Here is an 18746-nt window from a genome sequence, read left to right as displayed (position 1 = left end):
TGCAGCAAACAACAGAGCACACTATGTGGGATACCGTATCCCACAATGCATTGTGCTCAACCTTTCATTCCGGCATTACGAATGAACCGAAAGCAATTTTTTCAGGATTTGCAGCAATAGTTGACCCTAAAATGACAAATAGCTTGAAAATATCCTCACCCGCAGGCCATCTAAGATGTAGATGAGTTTGTTTCTTCATTGGAACAGATTTGGAGAAATTTAGCATTACATCACTTGCTCACCAGTAATCCATCGCCTTCTGGCCAAAAACCAGTCCATAATCCACAATAACACTTCCTCCAGTGAAAAAATCCATCCCCTGTTGTCCTCTCACATCAAAATCCAGTATTTCTTTAGGACTGTTTTGGCTTGTAAATAGTGCTTGATCTGTGCATATTTCTCTCCTGATTAAACAAGATGCCTTTTTCACTGGAGAAAGCAATATTATGGATAGAGGACTTGTGTGAAGTTAAAAACACCTTAATCATGGATTTGTTTTATTACAAACATGCAGCTTTTCCCTTCACAAGATGTTAATTGCTGAACTGGAGTTGTGTGGATTATTATAATGTTTTTATCGGCTGTTCGGACTCTCATTCTGACGGCACCCATTCACTGCAGAGGATCCATTAGTGAGCAAGTGATGAAATGTTACATTTCTCCAAATCTGTCCAGATGAAGAAACAAACTCATCTACATCTTGGATGGCCTAAGGGTGAGTAAATTTTAGCAAATTTTCAAGTTTTGGTGACCTATTCCTTTAATCAAAGAGCTCCGACCTTACACACAATTTGACAAAAATGCAAAGTAACCATCTTCTAAGATAAAAACTAGACGCCACTCGATGAATTATGCTGCATGCCACATAACTTAATTTGTTCTATGTCACATAATACTGTAGCATACAGTTTACACTGCACAGTTAGCATAAGCAGAAAAACAACAACAGAGTAATGCACCAAGTTAAGGAGGTTTGTCAAGTTTTTATTGGTAGGCAATGAGCCTTTCTTTCAGGATCTGGTCTAAGGAATTTTGAATACTAAGCACACTTGTGTTATCATAGGCAGTTGATAGTGTGATTAATGCTGAAAGCATACTTGACACAATGCTCAAAGAAAATTATTTGCATTTCAATAAATAACACGACAATCAAACCAACCAGGTAACTGCAATCACAACTTCCCTGCCAAGCACAAGCATAAAGCACGTGTTCATGCATAGGCTACTCTGGCTTTGGCCGATCTCTGTGGTTGCATTTATTATTCTTGTTTGTGTACATTATGGTTTGCTTTTAAGTTGAACTGAAACTGAAATCAAGCAGCAGGACTCAGTGAAGTTGTCATTGAGATGTCTGCATACGTGAGATAAATGCACGAGGTTTGATCACCTCCAGATAGCACCAGGGGGTTTGGTCCGGTGTGTTTACTTCTCTTTTGGCTTGGCTTTCTCGTCTTTACTCTCTTTCTCCTCTCCTCCTTTCTTTTTCTCCTCTTCTTTTCCAGCGTCATCCTTCTCTTCTTCACCTTCACCTTCCTCTTGATCACCTTCTTCACCCTCTCCTCCTTCCTCTTCTGCTTCCTCTGCCTCTTTTCCTCCTTCCTCTTCCTCTGCCTCTTTTCCTTCTTCCTCTTCCTGTTCTCCTTCATCCTCACCTTCTTCCTCTCCTCCCTCTTCACCTGTAAAAGAGACAACAGGGTACAAATGTCACCACTGCAGTAGGGCTGGGTGCTACAAAAATTATATTTAGCATTTTGATGACATTATATATGTTAAATACATTAAAAATCTAGTTATAGTCAACTTTTCTCACTAAATGAAGAGAAACATTAAAAAAACATAGAAGGGAAAAATGAATGAAAATTTTTTTTTTTTTTAAATTTGTTATTTATATGCACCAATATACAATAATAAATTAACAGCAATTTAAATTAAAATTCTTTTTCTTCTTCCTCCTCCTCCTTCTCACCCTCTTCCTCCTCTACTTCCTCCTTCTCCCCTTCTTCCTCCTCCTCTTCCTCCTCTGGACTTGCCCCAGCCTCCTGCGCCTTGCTGGCTTCAATGATCTCATCTGGTGTGGCAGAGTAGCTCATCAGTCTGGTTCCCAGAAGATAGGGGGCGCCAGAGGTCAGACTGGCCTGAACAGAGAACACAGGACGACCGAACGAAGGAGTGGCGGCGATGGAGGGAGAAAACACACTGGAGATACCGCCAATACCACACACATTGAAGCGCGTTTCTTCTCCTTCTAGAAGCTTCCTGTTGGAATGTAAACAGACTTTATATTTAAGGATGTAAATAAATACTCAAGTTTGGGGGGGATCAAATGTAATAAATGTAAAACCCTTACTGACTAACCAGTTTTCTGCATTTTTATGGCCTTGGTTATATAGGCTATACATCTCAATTGCAACAAATGTTCAAAATTGATGTTACTAACCTGTAAGCAGCTATCTCAATGTCCAAGGCCATTTTCACATTGAGAAGGTCCTGATATTCTTTGAGGTAATGGGCCATTTCACTCTTCGTGGTCCTTAGCTCATTCTCCATGTCACCGATGGTATCCTGTCCAGACAAAACGTATTTGAAGACAAAAGTTTAGATTTTTGTATACAACAGTGCATGTAGAGAAGTATTGCAGTATTTAGCCTTCCTGTAGCTGAAACAGTAGAGCATAACACTAACAATGCCAAGGTAAACAGGAAAAACAAGAACTAATAAAACGTGTACTTTGAATGCAATGTAAGCCACTTTGGATATAAGCATCTGCCAAATGCATAAATGTGTATTGTACATGTAGTTATCAATCTGACCTGTAGGGTGGCGATCTCGGCGCTCTGTTTCTCCTCGACCTCTTGCAGTTGTCGCTCAAGTGCTTGGTTCAAGCCCTGGCATGCTTCGATCTCCAGGTCTCGAGCTTTTAGCAGGCGACGGTACTCCCCAGCCTCGTCTTTAGCGGTGCGGATGTTCTCCGTGTGTTTGGCCGTGTCTTCCGCCATGGTGCTCACCTTTCCACGGAACCACTCCTCTGCAGCCTGGACGTTCTGCTGCGCCATGCGTTCATACTGACCCCGGATTTCTCGGAGAGCTACCGAGAGGTCCGGTTTGGCCACTTCCATCTCAACGGACATCTGGGCGCTGTATTGCACCTGGGTTTGGAGCTCGGCGATTTCGCTTTCGTGGAGTCTCTTAAGGAAAGCCAGCTCATCCAGCAGAGTGTCAGCCCTTTTTTCGAGCTCAGTGCGGGCCAACGCCGCATCGTCTGCCCCCTTCCTGGCATCCACCATCCATCTTTCGGCTTCCTCACGGGCCAGGACTTCTTCTTCGTAGCGACTCTGCAAGGCCTTGAGTGCCTCTTCCAGTCGGTCCCGCCTTTCTTGAGCCGCTTGACGCTCCCTACGGGCCTCGTCTACCGCCGCACGGAGTTCCCTCGCCTCTTGCTCATACAGCCCCCTGAGACGGGAGGGTTCGCAGTGCCTCTGGCGCAACAAGAGCAGCTCTGCTTCCAGGGCACGGTTCTGGAGCTCCAGGCCATGTACGCGCTCAATGAAGCCGGCAAAGCGGTCATTAAGGCCCTGAAGTTGAGCCCTCTCCTGCCTCCGCACAGTTTTGAATTCTGAGCTCAGCTGAGAGGCCTGGCTCAGGTCCAGATCTGGTGATGCAGCAGAAAGCTGCAGACCTGCTGAGGAGGACAGAGCCGAGGCACGGGACGGGGATGAATAGGTCGAATAGATGGAGCGAGAGCGACTACTTCCTCCGCTGAAGGGCGTCCTGCTGTGCACCACCACCCTCCTCCGCTGCACAGACGGGAGATAGGGGTTGTAACTCAAGGAGCTCATGTTTGTTGAAGAGAGAAGAGAGCAGAGATGGTTTCCGCAGTGCTGCTGCTGCTGCTGTGGAGAGAGGTCTGCGAGGATGCAGCGGCACTGGCAGGGCTTTTTATAGCAGGCAGCGAGACTGACGCAGAGCTTTTTACTGACAGCATGAATCGATTACCTTCAGTTCGGGCTGGGTTGGCTTCTTGGGGAGTGGAGGGGCAAATTAGAGAAATGGATTGGCAATGCGAGAAAGAACGAGACGGTGAGCACAGCAAAAAGGGCAATGAGGACAAAGATTTCAAGAGCTTGTGGAGGAAAAAAAACTATTCAGATGCAGCAGGCAGAAGACAAAGCTGATGTTTAAAAACAAGTTTATTGAACATGTGTATTGTGTAAGCTCAATCTGACCAGAAACAAATTCAAGTGTTACTAAATCAAGAAAAGAACATTGTTACTGCTTTTAAACAGTCTTAAATCCCCAAAGACCTTGAATTAAAACAAATTATCTTTTACTGTGCACAAATTAATAAAGCCAAAAATTATATAGTGAATCTAAAAAATACAGTGAACGAGGACAGTAAGCTGAATAAAAATTTTAAATGTTTTAAAATGTCTTTGTTCACTCAAATTTAAATAACATATTTTAGCAACAAAACCTGAAATATAACTGTTGCATAAATTAAGTTTCTTGTGCTCAAATATCATTTAAAAAAACCTTATATTTCAGGTTGGTCCAGCCAATGTGCAAGTGTAGTCCTAAATATGCCTGTCAGGACACTGACTGTTTCTATGGCAACAGGAGAGTATTCAGTCTATTCAGTGAGACTTGATGACTTCAGTTCATGATTGGCTCTTTTATTTAGCAGGCGGGACATATTCCACCATATTGAATGTCATATTACATATGTTATATTACATATACATACATATATACATATACAATCCTGTGATTCAAAGCTGATTTTTTTTAGCATCATTACTCCAGTCTTCAGTGTCACATAATGCTTCAGAAATCATTCTAATATGCTGATTTTCTACTCTACTGTTTTCTACTATGAAAACAGTCATCACAAGAATTCTTTGATGAATGGAAAGTTCAAGAGAACAGCACTTATTTAAAATGGAAATTGTCAATTTTGGTCAATTTAATGCATCCTTGATGAATAAAAGTATTGTTTTCTTTAAATTAAAAAAACAAAAACTTACTGAGCCTAAACTTTTGAACTGTGATAGACAGATAGATGCATGTCTGTAAACAATTTAAGCACTGACACACAATCATATAGATTAACTGCCCTCACAATCTGAACATTCAAGTTTATAAAATATGAACTTTCTATTAAATAATATTTGCTTAACTTGTGCATTGCAGCAGTAAAAGAAATAAAGTGTTGCTACAGTTTCGTAATTACTAAATTAGTTACTTTTGGTAATAATAGGAGGCTGGCTGTTCACCCCTGACAGAAACACTGAACCATAAACTGCAAACCCAGCGTAGAGCGGTTCAGTCAACGTAGTTTTGAATGTATATATGTGGGCGAGAGTGTGTGTGTCTGTCCAGATACACTGCTACTCTGTTTGAGGGTTTTGACAGGAAATTTGCATCTGTTTTCTTGTTATTGTGCCAGGCACTATATCCATCAGGAGTACAGAAAAGACTCCAGGACTTATCATTCCACCCAAATCTACAGTCGTTCCCTCTTTTCTTTCCTTTATTTCCTTTATATGTTACTGCAACATAAGCCCCCCCCACTCCATTCAACCTCCCATTAACAGCATTCAGACAGAGTTTCTCTACACAGAACCTGCTCCTGGTGCTCAAATCTCTCCGGATGATCAGGATATGGCTGCTCGTCCTCCACATGTGTCGCCTTTCTCTTCTCTTCAGATAGAGCGAGATGAGAGTTTACAGTGTTTGGATCCAGCGTAAGATCACAGGCGTCTGAAAACAAGAGAAATTAGAACAACAGATACAAGATCATAACCATCATATACATTGAAGGCAATGTGTAAATGTCAAAATGTTTGAGATTGCCAATCAAAGAGGGCTTTGCTGTTCACAAAACCCAAACATGAATTTCAGCATGACCCTTGTAACAGTAAAAGACTATGAGAAAAGATCTAAGTAGCTAAACATTTAATGTTTGACTTTTAGCTTTCTAACATTTTTAAGTTTCTAAATGTTAAATAACCAACAGTAATGCAGAATATTTGAAACCATTCGACTTAGAGAATCACCATTTCAATACCTTTCAACACCACAGCAATAATAAAAGTAAAAAATTATTTTAGTAAACAAACAGTAATAAAATAAGAAGCAGCAAATTATGAGCAATAGGGAAAATAAACACAATTTTATATATATATATATATATATATATACATATACACACACACACACACGCACACATTATTTTGCCACACTGAAGGTAGCAATCCTACTTTCCAGGGCAGTATTTTAAATGTGAACAGGAGAGTAAAAAGATGCATGATTCAGAATGGATTGCATTTAATGCAAACAGAATTAACATGAACCAAACTGATACTTGACTCTTCACCATGTAAACACTCACAGTGCTTTCCTGCAGTTCATCACAGCTGGTACCAGTCTTCTTCTGCCCTCATCTGATGTGTTGTATTTCTTGAGGTCCAGCTCCTCTAGCACTTCATCTGACATCTGGAGCATGTAGCGATCGCCGAGCAGTAAGATAGAGAGAGTTTATTCTGTGAGTCTTTGTCTGATTTCATAAACTCCAGAATCTCTCTGTCTGATCTTTCATCTCCAGCAGACAGTGGAAAAGATTGATGGACCTGTCAGCCGAGAGAGCCTGTTCATGTTTGATTTTGTCTTTAATATAAGCTGCGGTTATCCTGATGCTCTCTGAGCTCTTCTGTGTCAGCAGATCCTGTAGGGGTCTCTGATTGGACTCCAGTGAGAACCGCAGGAATCTTTTAATGTGTGAGATGATTCTGCTGGCTTGATGCTCATCACTGATTCTCTTCCTGAAATATTCCTTCTTCTGAGGTTCATTGAATCCCTCAGTTTCTGTCAGACGGTTGATGTATTGTGAGGGGATCTGACTGGCTGCTGCTGGTCTGGAGGTGATCCAGATGAGAACATTGGGAAGCAGCTCTCCTCTGATGAGGTTTGACATTAACACCCCCACTGATGAAGACTCATCCACATCTGAAACCGTCTCATTTTCTGAAAACATCAGTGTAATTCTGCTTTCATCCAGACCATCAAAAATTAATACAACTTTACACTCCTCAAGAATCTTTGAAGTACAGGATGAAAGTCCAGCAGAAGACTGTGTTGGTGATCTTTAAACAAGTTCAGCTCTCGAAATGGAAGCACAAACATGAAATCTACATCCTGATTGGCTTTTCCCTCGGCCCAGTCCAGAATGAACTTTTGCACAGAGACTGATTTTCCAATTCCAGCAATTCCGTAAGAACGGACTAAATCCAGAACTGTGGCAACATCTCCAAGATGCTTCCTAGAAGTTCTCATTGGCTTTAAACTGTTTCTATCACTGAGATGTAAAATCTGCATAATATTTTCATGTTTGCCATCTTAAAATGGAATCGGTGTGAGGGAAAGTCTTTTCAACTGTGTATATTTAGCTGCACGGGCCTTAGAAATCTCAGCATTTAAACCTTAACAGAAGCACTAACACAAGTAAATGCTTCTCTCTAGTGGTGGTCCAAAGTATTGTGAAATAATCACCTGTCACATTTGAGGAACCTTGAAAACTTCAGCTCAAACCAACCAACATTAAAACAACAACAATAATACCTAATATGATTTACACACACACACACACACACCAAAACCCTGAAACTTTAATGGATGTACTACATTTTCCCCTTTATTATGTTGTTTTTCATCCTTCTGCCCATCAGGATTTTGTGATATTTATTCTACAGCCTAGAAGCAGAAGACGAAGTGAAAAGAAATTATTTTATCGAAAATTCTTATAAATAGAAAAGAATATGATTACTTTGTTGCATAATATGAACAAATCTCAATGTTCGATTCTTGTTTATTTTCATACAATAAATAATTTTGGGATTGCTTTGGGTCGCCACTTGGCTCTGAAGCAAAATCAGTTGAGAATCAACTGTAACCTGCAACAAGTCACTGAATGAATCTGGTGAACATTCAAAAGATTCAAAAGCCTGTATTTATCATGTACCCAGACACTATATAAGTAAGTTTAATTCCATTATCTATGAGTGAGTAGAAACTTGAAAAACAAGGTGTACCCACAACAGACAGCCATGAGAATTTGAAGACATCCAACAAAGCAAAACAGCTTCAAACTATATTTACACAATATACAAGGCAAGAGATTCAAACTTTTCTTCAATGCTCCAACTATAAAGTTGATCTTCTTAAAGGGTTAGTTCAGCCAAAAATGAAAATTAGGCTGCGTTTTACTCACCCCCGATGCATCCTAGGTGTATATGACTTTCTTCTTTCAGACGAATCCAGTCGGAGTTATATTAAAAATTGTCTTTGATCTTTCATCGGCTTTGCGCATGCGCCGCTCAGAAGTGACGCACGCGGAGAGATCGAAACAAAACAACGGTCACTAATTAGAAGTACAAAACGAGGATTTGTAAAGAAGAATGTCTGAGGATTTCGATATAAGCCAAGAGGAGACTGGTTTTCCTTTGCTAAAGTATACTTTGCTTCTTTTGATCCTGTAAACAAACGTTGGTTTTCACGAGACTCAGCAACGCATGCGCAACACTGACCTCATACGTCATGCTCCTGGAACTGCTTCTGTGTACAACTGCTGGCGCAAGCTAGATTAAAGTGATTATTACGTTTTGAATATGGATATTTTTCTTACAAAAACGCATCGATTCGCTACAGGAGGCCTTTGTTCACCCCCCGGAGCCGTGTGAGACACTTTTTTTTGTGGAAGGGTGCTTTTTATTTCACGTCTTTTGAACTGAAGCAATGCAACACCCGCTGAGTACAACGATAGAGCTTGAAAGATCAAAGACAATTTTTTATATAACTCCGACTGGATTCGTCTGAAAGAAGAAAGTCATATACACCTAGGATGCATCGGGGGTGAGTGAAACACAGCCTAATTTTTATTTTTAGGTGAACTAACCATTTAAGGCACATTAAGTACATCTCATAAATGATTAGGCAAAAAATGGAGGCTGATTCCAATCAGCGACTCCAAATTATCTTAAAAATAAACATACATAACACACACCAAAATGGTGCAATGCACATACGGAAGTGAAGCTGTACATGATATTAAAGATTTAACTGTAAACAATTAACAATTTTCAAACTGAAAGATATGCAGATACATTACAAAATAAACAGAAAATCACCTGGAAATGTGTAATACAGTGAAGGTACTGTCATTTTGACACAGAAAACACCAAGTCACACCATTTGCGTGACATTTATAACACTTATTTGTATATATATATTTTTTAATTTCTCACTCTCAGATCACCAGGAAAATTATCTTTCTGCATGTTGATCAAAAGAGTCATTTTTATCGGAGTTTTAATGAATGCACTGATCATTAAGGGCTCTATATTTACAAGCACACACATAAATCGTGTCTCAGCGTGGAGAACGTCGAGGTTTGAATCGTTCCCAGCCGGCTCTGTCTGTCCAGCTGTTCTCTGGGAGCAGCGAGTCCTTCAGTCTGTCTGGCAGTGGCAGGGCTTTCACCTTCTCCTCGAAAGGCCAGGGCCGCAGACAGAGGCGGATGAGTCTCCTGCAAAGGCATCTCAGTGGCAGCGGCTGCCTTTCTTGCTCCTCTAGTCTGCTGTAGAGCTCCAGCAGGGGATGAGGGGTAGAGATCTGATCCAGCACGGGCAGTTTTGAGTGGGGGAAGAGAGGAGGAATGACCGGACAGCAGATTCTGGCCAGATCCAACAGCACTTCAGCTTTGGCTAAAACATCAGCCGTCTCAGCAGCATCTAAAGCTTCCCGGAGAGCTTCTGCGAGACGTGTGAATATCAACTGTTGACCTGTCCAGTAGGAGGCGCTGTGGTGAGAGCAGACGAAGGAAGCACCATGCTGGAGTAAAAGGGCTGTCAGGGGAAACAGCAAGTTGAAGTTCTCCAGACTGGTGTAGGTTAGCGAATGTTCCCACACTTCCCCGTCGGTAGCGTTCAAGCAGCAGCTGGGATCGGCGCCGTGGCTGATCAGAAGATGTGCTACGTGGGTACAGAAGTGCCCGATCTCCTTCGCATTCTCCACGCTGCTGTATATATATATATATATATATATATGTATTGAGTACATGTACAGTAAATTAACATACTTTCCAGAAGGCCAACAATTCACCAAAAATGTTTTTTTTATTGTCTTATGAAGTATTCTAATTTGTTGTGAATTGGTGGGTTTTTGTTAAATGTGAGCCAAAATCATCACAATTAAAAGAACCAAAGACTTAAACTACTTCAGTCTGTGTGCATTGAATTTATTTAATACACGAGTTTCACAATTTGCGTTGAATTACTGAAATAAATGAACTTTTCCACGACATTCTAATTTATTGAGATGCACCTGTATGTATCTTCTTTTTTATTAAAAGACTTGTCATTTGCACTTACATATTGTTGCTCTTTTGTTAGTTTTGATTGCTTCTATTGTCCTCATTTGTAAGTCGCTTTGGATAAAAGCATCTGCTAAATGACTAAATGTAAATTATACAATTAAACTTCTTTCAACATTGCAATAACAACTATATAAAACTTTTAGTTTAATATTTGAAATAAATTATACATTCTTCCATGTTGAAACAATTTTAAAAAAATCCATTATTGAAATTTCTGAATACAGTTGTTGTCTAGTAATGTCCGAGCTGATGTTTTAAATTCACAGTGAAGCACCTCTTTCTAGAAGCAGCTGTATATTGTCCAAATTATTGACTGTGAGTCCATCACTGCTGGCCAGAGCATGAAGCAGTGCCGTTTTTCCTGCAAGCAGGTACAATAAACAGAGAGTTAGAATCACATATAAAAAGGAAACCACAAACAATCTATTTGGTTAGATAATTCAGCAAAAATACCATTCTTGTCTTTTGCATTCACATCAGCACCCAAATCCAGAAGCACACGCAGACACGGCAACTTATCCACCTCCTCACCGGCCAAATCAAGAGGGCTGCTTTCACGAATCTATTGCAGAGACAAAAAGGCAAATATTTAAAGACATTTAAGAAATGTAAGAAGTAAAGATAATGTCTGCATTCAAAGCAAATATAAAAGATACAGTGAATATGAAAAAAATAATATGCATGTTCACAACAGGTCATTTTATAGATAGAGAGAGAGAGAGAGAGAGAGAGAGAGAGAGAGAGAGATTCTCACCCTGTCCCTCTTTTCGATTTCAGCTCCGTGAGATATCAACATCTGCACCATGTCTGGCTTGTTTCTCAGCACTGCAATGTGTAAGGGGTTGTAGTACAATACAGGGTCTGAAACCATAAGAAAAAGGTCTGATTATGTTTCCTTGATGATAATGAGGTTTATCAGAATCCCAAAAGCATCTTTAGCATCTACAAACCTTCAAAGTTGAGATCAGCTCCGTAACGCAGAAGCACCTGTGCTGCGCTGACCAACCCAATATCAGCCACTCGAAACAGAGAGTAACTGATTCCCTCCATGAAGACGGGAGACTGAGACTCCCTATCCAGAAGCTCCACAAGAGCCCCAGAGACGCTTTCTTCATCATCTCGCCTGTGACATGCAGGATATCAAAATGCAGTTCATAAAATCCTCTCGTCATCTGCTCATTGCAGTCGGTTTGCTGACCTACGCTGGTTTTCTCCTTCTATTCCCAAAACACACATCACAGCATCCACCAGCGGCTGGTACTCATACACGATCCTCCTGAAGCCGTGCAGGAAAGGCATAGTCTGTTCCCTTTGTGCCACGATCTCTTCACGCTGTAAAACAGAACAGATACATGTAAATCATACAGAAATCATGTTGTCATTCAGCAAAACATCACATACATAATGTTTTATACAATACAGATCAGTCTGTTTGTGACAATTAAACAATGTTATCAATTCTTATGCAGCAATTAAGGTATATAGTAATTGTAAGGCTATGATTATATAAGAAACAACTACTCAATCTTTAAAAACTCAGTTTTTAAATAAATTTTAAAATAAAACATTTAAATTTATTTAAAATTTTAAATAAAACATTTTAAAAAAGAGGTTTATCAGATGGACCACACCTCTGAAAGAGCGCTATATTCACATCCATGAAAATATACATTAATTTAACACCTTAGAATGTGTATTTAAAATTATAACATCTCAATTAGTAGAAAATAAACCTATAAAGCAGATTTATACATTTTGTTCGTTGTTTTATGTAACGTTAGAGGGATCTTTACTTGCCTGCTAGCTGTCTGCTGCTTGCTATATGAAAAACATTTTATAAAAGAGGTTTATCAGATGGACCACACCTCTGAAAGAGCGCTATATTCACATCCATGAAAATATACATTAATTTAACACCTTAGAAGATGTATTTAAAATTATAACATCTCAATTAGTAGAAAATAAACCTATAAAGCAGATTTATACATTTTGTTCGTTGTTTTTTGTAACGTTAGAGGGATCTTTACTTGCCTGCAGCTGTCTGCTGCTTGCTATATGATTCATACCTAATCAAAGCTCCCGGAGGCTCCAGGAATTATTTTTTATTTTTTAAACATAATAAAAAATTTTTTTAAACATATACTTAAAAATCTGCGTTTCATTCTTATGTTTGTTATTCTTTTAGTTTACCCACTGTAGAACCGGAAGTAGTTCCTCCCACATGTTACAGTGAAAGTAACGGACGGTCGTGAGGATTTTTTTCTTTTCAAAATAAAAGCACACGAATAAACGTGGAATTATGAATAATTAATAAATGTTAATTACATTTCAAAATAGTAACGAGGTTTAGTCTTTCATCGGAGTCAAATCTCACGTCACCATATATATATATATATATATATATTCTACCTAAAATAATATTTACAAAAATACTTAAGATATATTAAAGAAATATTGCAATCTGTATTAACAGGGTAAAGATCAAGATCAAAAATTATTCACTTGAGGAGGCCTATTCATATTCAAATTTGAAATATAACTAGGTTTTCATTAAACATGTGATTCAATCTTTAAAAGTGAAACATCTACACCCAAGTTTCCATCTTTATTGTCTGGTAATATGCACTAGGTTGCCATTAACAAATAAAAATAAGGAAAACAGAAAGACCAAATGTAGCTTAATTCAGCTAGTGTGATTACATTTATTGAGTTCAACAAGGCATAAATACAGTAGTGTTCATGTGCAAGCGAACGCAACTTCAGTGACACGCTGCCTCAACATTCTCATTCTCACACACTCACTCACAGAGACACAAAATGCACACAAGTGAACAAAGAATTATATATATTAATGTCTTTATATTATATATATAACTATATATATATATATATATATGATTATATTAATGACCACAAAGCACTAATGAATTCCACAAACGAGCGCCACATCCCACAAAACCAATAAAAACAGAAATATCAGCTCTAAAACAAAGATAAGACACAAGTTTCTTTCATGGTCCACATGATTTCGTTCAGACTCACTCAAAACACAACAGTCATCTTGACATTTACAGTAGGAGTTTCATTGCACATGATTCAAGCCAGCCTGCGCAGTAGATGCTGTTGCCAACGTAGCGAAAGCTTGGAGTTGCCATGGTTACTTCTGCTCCCGTCTCCAGATGATCACCATGCCGGTGGCGTCAGAGGAGGCCAGCAGGCTTTCGTCGCAGTTGAAGCTCACGTCCAGGACGGGCCCGCTGTGGCCCTGCAGCTTGTTAACGATGGCCTTAGTGTTGCGCTCAACGTCGAAAAAGTAGACGCATGCATCCTCGCTGCCAGTGACTGCAAGAGGGAAAAAGCAGGATTCACTTATTTTGGCTTTGCTCCAAAACATAGTGATTTGCCTACATAGAAAGCACCTCGCAAGTGATTGTGAAAATTCTACAAAGACAGCAACATGTCATACAAACAGGAGATTGATTGAATTCAATAGTATGCAACTAGCTGCCATGTTGCTAGCCTAATAACACATATAAAGTCATACATACACTACCATTCAAAAGACATTAAAACATTGATGTCAGTAAAGTGTCAGTACAGACATTTGTTACAAAAGGTTTATTATTTCAAATAAATGCTGCTCTTCTAACTTTTTATTCATCAAAATAAATCATATTTTGCCGCACAACTTGTTTTCAACATTGACAATAATTAGGAATGTTTCTTGAGCAGCAAATCAGCATATTAGAATGATTTCTGACAGATCGGACAGAAATAGCCTGTAATATGATGATTATGGTCTTACCAACACAGGCTCCCTGTCTGAAGGACATGAGAGGACAGAAGATGCTGTGCAGCGGTTGGGATCCGTGTTGAATGGGGAAACTCCTCTTCAGCTGTAGTGTTCCCTCATTATCCACGACCCTGTCAACACCAGTTCCACACTGATCAATAATCATCTCAGTCAAGAGAAAGTGACAATATGAGTTGCATTCTAACCTGTAGAGCAGTAGTTTGTTGACACAGGCGTTGACGAGCAGCGACGGATCCCGTGCCTCTCGACTGATCCACGAGCGGGCTGAGATACTAGAGATAGAGCTGCCCTCGTTCACCACCAGCCTCTTAGCTTTGGTCAGTTTTCCTGTGAAGAAGAACCTCAGCTTTACATAAACGCCAATATATCAACTGTACTCTCATTTACATTTCCACCAGTTTTTTTTTTTTTGCAAGAAAATATCTTTTGTGCAAGCGAACGCAACTTCACGCTGACTCAACGTTCTCATTCTCACACACTCACTCTAAGACACACAAAGCACAAAGGTGAACAAAGTATTATATTAACATCTCCTCTCTTAAGTTGCACATTTATGACCACAAAGCACTAATGAATTTCACAAACAAGCGCCACGTCCCACATAACCAAAAACAGAAAAATCAGCCCTAAAACAAAGATAAGACACAAGTTTCTTTCATGGTCCACATGATTTCGTTCAGACTCACTCAAAACACAACAGTCATCTTGACATTTACAGTAGGAGTTTCATTGCACATGATTCAAGCCAGCCTGCGCAGTAGATGCTGTTGCCAACGTAGCGAAAGCTTGGAGTTGCCATGGTTACTTCTGCTCCCGTCTCCAGATGATCACCATGCCGGTGGCGTCAGAGGAGGCCAGCAGGCTTTCGTCGCAGTTGAAGCTCACGTCCAGGACGGGCCCGCTGTGGCCCTGCAGCTTGTTAACGATGGCCTTAGTGTTGCGCTCAACGTCGAAAAAGTAGACGCATGCATCCTCGCTGCCAGTGACTGCAAGAGGGAAAAAGCAGGATTCACTTATTTTGGCTTTGCTCCAAAACATAGTGATTTGCCTACATAGAAAGCACCTCGCAAGTGATTGTGAAAATTCTACAAAGACAGCAACATGTCATACAAACAGGAGATTGATTGAATTCAATAGTATGCAACTAGCTGCCATGTTGCTAGCCTAATAACACATATAAAGTCATACATACACTACCATTCAAAAGACATTAAAACATTGATGTCAGTAAAGTGTCAGTACAGACATTTGTTACAAAAGGTTTATTATTTCAAATAAATGCTGCTCTTCTAACTTTTTATTCATCAAAATAAATCATATTTTGCCGCACAACTTGTTTTCAACATTGACAATAATTAGGAATGTTTCTTGAGCAGCAAATCAGCATATTAGAATGATTTCTGACAGATCGGACAGAAATAGCCTGTAATATGATGATTATGGTCTTACCAACACAGGCTCCCTGTCTGAAGGACATGAGAGGACAGAAGATGCTGTGCAGCGGTTGGGATCCGTGTTGAATGGGGAAACTCCTCTTCAGCTGTAGTGTTCCCTCATTATCCACGACCCTGTCAACACCAGTTCCACACTGATCAATAATCATCTCAGTCAAGAGAAAGTGACAATATGAGTTGCATTCTAACCTGTAGAGCAGTAGTTTGTTGACACAGGCGTTGACGAGCAGCGACGGATCCCGTGCCTCTCGACTGATCCACGAGCGGGCTGAGATACTAGAGATAGAGCTGCCCTCGTTCACCACCAGCCTCTTAGCTTTGGTCAGTTTTCCTGTGAAGAAGAACCTCAGCTTTACATAAACGCCAATATATCAACTGTACTCTCATTTACATTTCCACCAGTTTTTTTTTTTTTGCAAGAAAATATCTTTGTACCTGTGGCCATGTCAAAGAGGAAGGAGAAAATGCTTCCCCTGTCATCACCAGCCCACAGGATTCTCCCCGGAGCATCAAACGAGAGAGAAAGCACTCGACCGGTGAGTTTACTGGAGCCTCCTTTCACTTTCTTCCCAGTGGAGATGTTCACCACCTGCAGGTGGTGTTTACTGTTGCCAACCTAGGGACAGACAACAAAGGACAGATTTTATGTATCATATCAACAAAAACTACTTCACAGCAAAATCTTCACGCGGTAGATGAGATTCAGGGTAGGAAATGTGTAACAGACGTTAAAAGGTTTTATTTTCACAATGTAAATATATAAAATAACTGTTGTATAGAAAATTAAACAACTCAGTAGCTTGGTTCAAGTTGCTTGTTTATGATGCAGCATTGTATAAAAGGCAATATTTTAGATTGCTATCATATATCATATCGAATATCATATAAATATTTTCTTCAGAAGTACAATGAATTTCTGTTGGGGTGTTTATTAACCTTGCAAAGCCTGACATTTTTTATATTGACGGTTTTAAACATTTGACGTGGAACAGCTTAGACAAAATCTAAAAAAAGTTATATTCACATACATACACAAAGTATGTGTGTGGGTTTTTTTCGAGTATCATATTTGATGCATCAGGCTTTTATGGCTCATGTAGCATGATATAGTGAGAATATGGAGCTCATACTCAAGGAGAAAAAACATTTTTTTCAGCGGTCCAAATTGATTCTGATAATTTATTATATTTAGTTATTATATTTTTATATATGATATTTATATGGCCAAAAAGTAAGGTGGCATTCTGATTTTAATGTAAATCAATGAGATAATTATATAGCGAAATACTTAAAGAAAAATGCATAGAAATATATTCACTCTATATGTCCCAATAATGTCTCAGCAACATTATTTTTAAATGCTTAGTTTTTTTCAAAGTTCTGTAGTTTCAAAACATATAATGCAATGGAATACAATGATGACTGAGATGAATAAATAAACCTTCCTCAAAAGCCTGATGCATCAATTGTGATACTCACATTTTATCATTATTTTTTCTAAAAAATTATGCATGGGTAATCAAGTAAGTCTAAAAACAAAATAAATTATTATATTATGTAATAAGTTATTCATCAATTTATTTTGTGTTCACAATGCATGTTATAAATTAATCAAACTCATAGCAACTCCTGAGATTGTCTGGGTTTAGCTGGAGTGTTCACGTATAAACAAAATTGCTTTAAGAGCCACATAAAAAAAGAAAGTATAAGAGATATAATCAACCCATCAATTGCATTTCTTGTCAAATGTCTTTACAGGTCACCCACCACAGTAGTTGGTAGGTAAGTAAAAAATTACCCAGCACTGCACACAAAATACTCTTTTTGGCTGGTGGCGCATGTTAATTTCACACCCTAATAGAAAGGGCTGATGGTATTTTTTACTGCAGTCTGCAGTGTTTCATCAGCATAAACAATTCAATATTCCCACAAAACTTCTGTCACCTTGAATAATCCCATACTAACTTTATATTCACCATATAGTGCATTGTGGTTTCTACAAAAATGTTAAGCAGCTCAACTGTTTTCAACATATGACAATAATAAGAAATGTAGTTTCCTGAGCAGTAAATCAGCATATTAGAATGATTTCTGAAGGATCATGTGACACTGAAGACTGGAGTAATGATGCTGAAAATTCAGATTTGTTTCACAGAAATAAATTACATTTTAAAATATATTTAAACAGAAAAAAGTATAGATTGTAATAATATTTCACTTACTGTTTTTACCATATTTTGATAAAATAAGAGAATACAAGACTTCCTTCAAAAACATTTTAAAATCTTATTGAGCCCAAACTTTTAAATGGTAGTATACAAAGGAAACAAAAATGGCTGGCATTTGGACTCACCACAGTCAGGTTGTTGTTCATGGGCTGAAAAGTGCAGCACAGCAGCTCACTGCCCTCTGGGTCGGCCACCTCTCGGATGCAGCGTCCATCCTCTGTGTTCCAGATACGCAGAGTGCCATCTTTTGACGTGGACACAATGATGTCATTGCTGAGTGACCAGGCAAAGTCAGTCACGGGACCAGCATGGCCCTTTAGTGTCACCTTTACAGTTGGTGGAGGCGGGGACAATGTCATGATTGACAATGTCCCATCCAACGAGCAGCAGGCGAGGAGGTGTTTATCATCATTGGCAAACTGCAATCGAGGAACTGAGGAGGCAAAATAGTAAAAGGTTAAAATGAGAGGGTAAAACAACAGTCCAGACCCCGGCCTGACAGATGCTACTTTCAAACATTTATGGGCAAGCACTGAAGCAGGCTAGTGGTAATGCAACTTCACAGCAAAAAGGATCAAAAGTGCTTTTTGGTCAAAATGCTGGTCTTGATAAGGTATTCATCTAAATACGGTTATGTCTAAGGTGCAGTATGGATATATGTAAAAGTATCAGATCTGTGAACTAGCAGATGTTGCAAAGCAGAAATTAAACAACTATATTAATTAAACAATATAAAAAAAAGAAGAAATGGCAATCCAGCATCACTGCTTTTTTTTTCTTCTTTCTTTTTTTCTGTTTGGCCAATAAGTATCAGGACTTTTATT

At 39.1% G+C, this 18746-nt stretch overlaps 4 protein-coding genes across 4 annotated transcripts in view; all 4 read right to left on the bottom strand.

The window, feature by feature from the left end:
- Window positions 1-1422: 1422 nt before the first annotated feature.
- LOC107714547 (neurofilament light polypeptide-like) lies at window positions 1423-3894 on the bottom strand. Its single transcript, XM_016520415.1, has 4 exons — window positions 2811-3894; window positions 2438-2562; window positions 1936-2256; window positions 1423-1678 (listed from the first exon to the last, which is right to left on the bottom strand). Exons 1-4 carry the CDS (start codon window positions 3834-3836, stop codon window positions 1423-1425), a joined length of 1728 nt encoding a protein of 575 aa, XP_016375901.1. The 5' UTR covers window positions 3837-3894.
- Window positions 3895-9359: 5465 nt separating this feature from the next.
- On the bottom strand, window positions 9360-12675 carry LOC107714558 (ankyrin repeat and SOCS box protein 6-like). The gene is given in 7 exon segments (XM_016520428.1): window positions 9360-10104; window positions 10633-10787; window positions 10880-10988; window positions 11181-11287; window positions 11377-11549; window positions 11625-11758; window positions 12617-12675. Coding segments are annotated over 7 exon segments (1395 nt in total). The 5' UTR covers window positions 12650-12675; the 3' UTR covers window positions 9360-9420.
- Window positions 12676-13310: 635 nt separating this feature from the next.
- On the bottom strand, window positions 13311-15039 carry LOC107714546 (WD repeat-containing protein 13-like). Its single transcript, XM_016520414.1, has 4 exons — window positions 14974-15039; window positions 14426-14586; window positions 14232-14350; window positions 13311-13768 (listed from the first exon to the last, which is right to left on the bottom strand). The coding sequence occupies exons 1-4, from the start codon at window positions 15037-15039 to the stop codon at window positions 13584-13586; spliced, it is 531 nt and encodes a 176-aa protein (XP_016375900.1). The 3' UTR covers window positions 13311-13583.
- Window positions 14686-18746, bottom strand: part of LOC107714545 (WD repeat-containing protein 13-like) — a 7211-nt gene continuing 3150 nt past the window's right edge. Inside the window, exons 2-6 of the mRNA XM_016520413.1 lie at window positions 18048-18430; window positions 16130-16310; window positions 15884-16025; window positions 15690-15808; window positions 14686-15226 (exon numbers count right to left, since the gene is read on the bottom strand). Coding sequence (XP_016375899.1) covers window positions 15042-15226; window positions 15690-15808; window positions 15884-16025; window positions 16130-16310; window positions 18048-18430 — 1010 coding nt within the window. The 3' untranslated portion in view covers window positions 14686-15041. The remainder of the gene's footprint in view (window positions 15227-15689; window positions 15809-15883; window positions 16026-16129; window positions 16311-18047; window positions 18431-18746) is intronic.

The sequence above is a fragment of the Sinocyclocheilus rhinocerous genome, unplaced genomic scaffold, assembly GCF_001515625.1.
Source record: "Sinocyclocheilus rhinocerous isolate Xijiao unplaced genomic scaffold, SAMN03320098_v1.1 scaffold990, whole genome shotgun sequence".
NCBI lineage: Eukaryota > Metazoa > Chordata > Actinopteri > Cypriniformes > Cyprinidae > Sinocyclocheilus > Sinocyclocheilus rhinocerous.
The sequence above is the reverse complement of the archived record's forward strand: the minus strand, read 5'-3'. Positions and strand labels throughout refer to the sequence as shown.

Coding starts and splice junctions, on each gene's coding strand:
- LOC107714547 (XM_016520415.1), bottom strand. CDS start 3,836: ATGAGCTCCTTGAGTTACAACCCCTATCTCCCGTCTGTGCAGCGGAGG. Junction 2,563..2,810: donor CCGAGATCGCCACCCTACAG/GTCAGATTGATA, acceptor TTGTCTGGACAG/GATACCATCGGTGACATGGA. Junction 2,257..2,437: donor ATTGAGATAGCTGCTTACAG/GTTAGTAACATC, acceptor ACATTCCAACAG/GAAGCTTCTAGAAGGAGAAG.
- LOC107714546 (XM_016520414.1), bottom strand. CDS start 15,039: ATGGCAACTCCAAGCTTTCGCTACGTTGGCAACAGCATCTACTGCGCA. Junction 14,351..14,425: donor AACAAACTACTGCTCTACAG/GTTAGAATGCAA, acceptor TGGTGTTGACAG/GGTCGTGGATAATGAGGGAA. Junction 13,769..14,231: donor CAGACAGGGAGCCTGTGTTG/GTAAGACCATAA, acceptor TCCCTCTTGCAG/TCACTGGCAGCGAGGATGCA.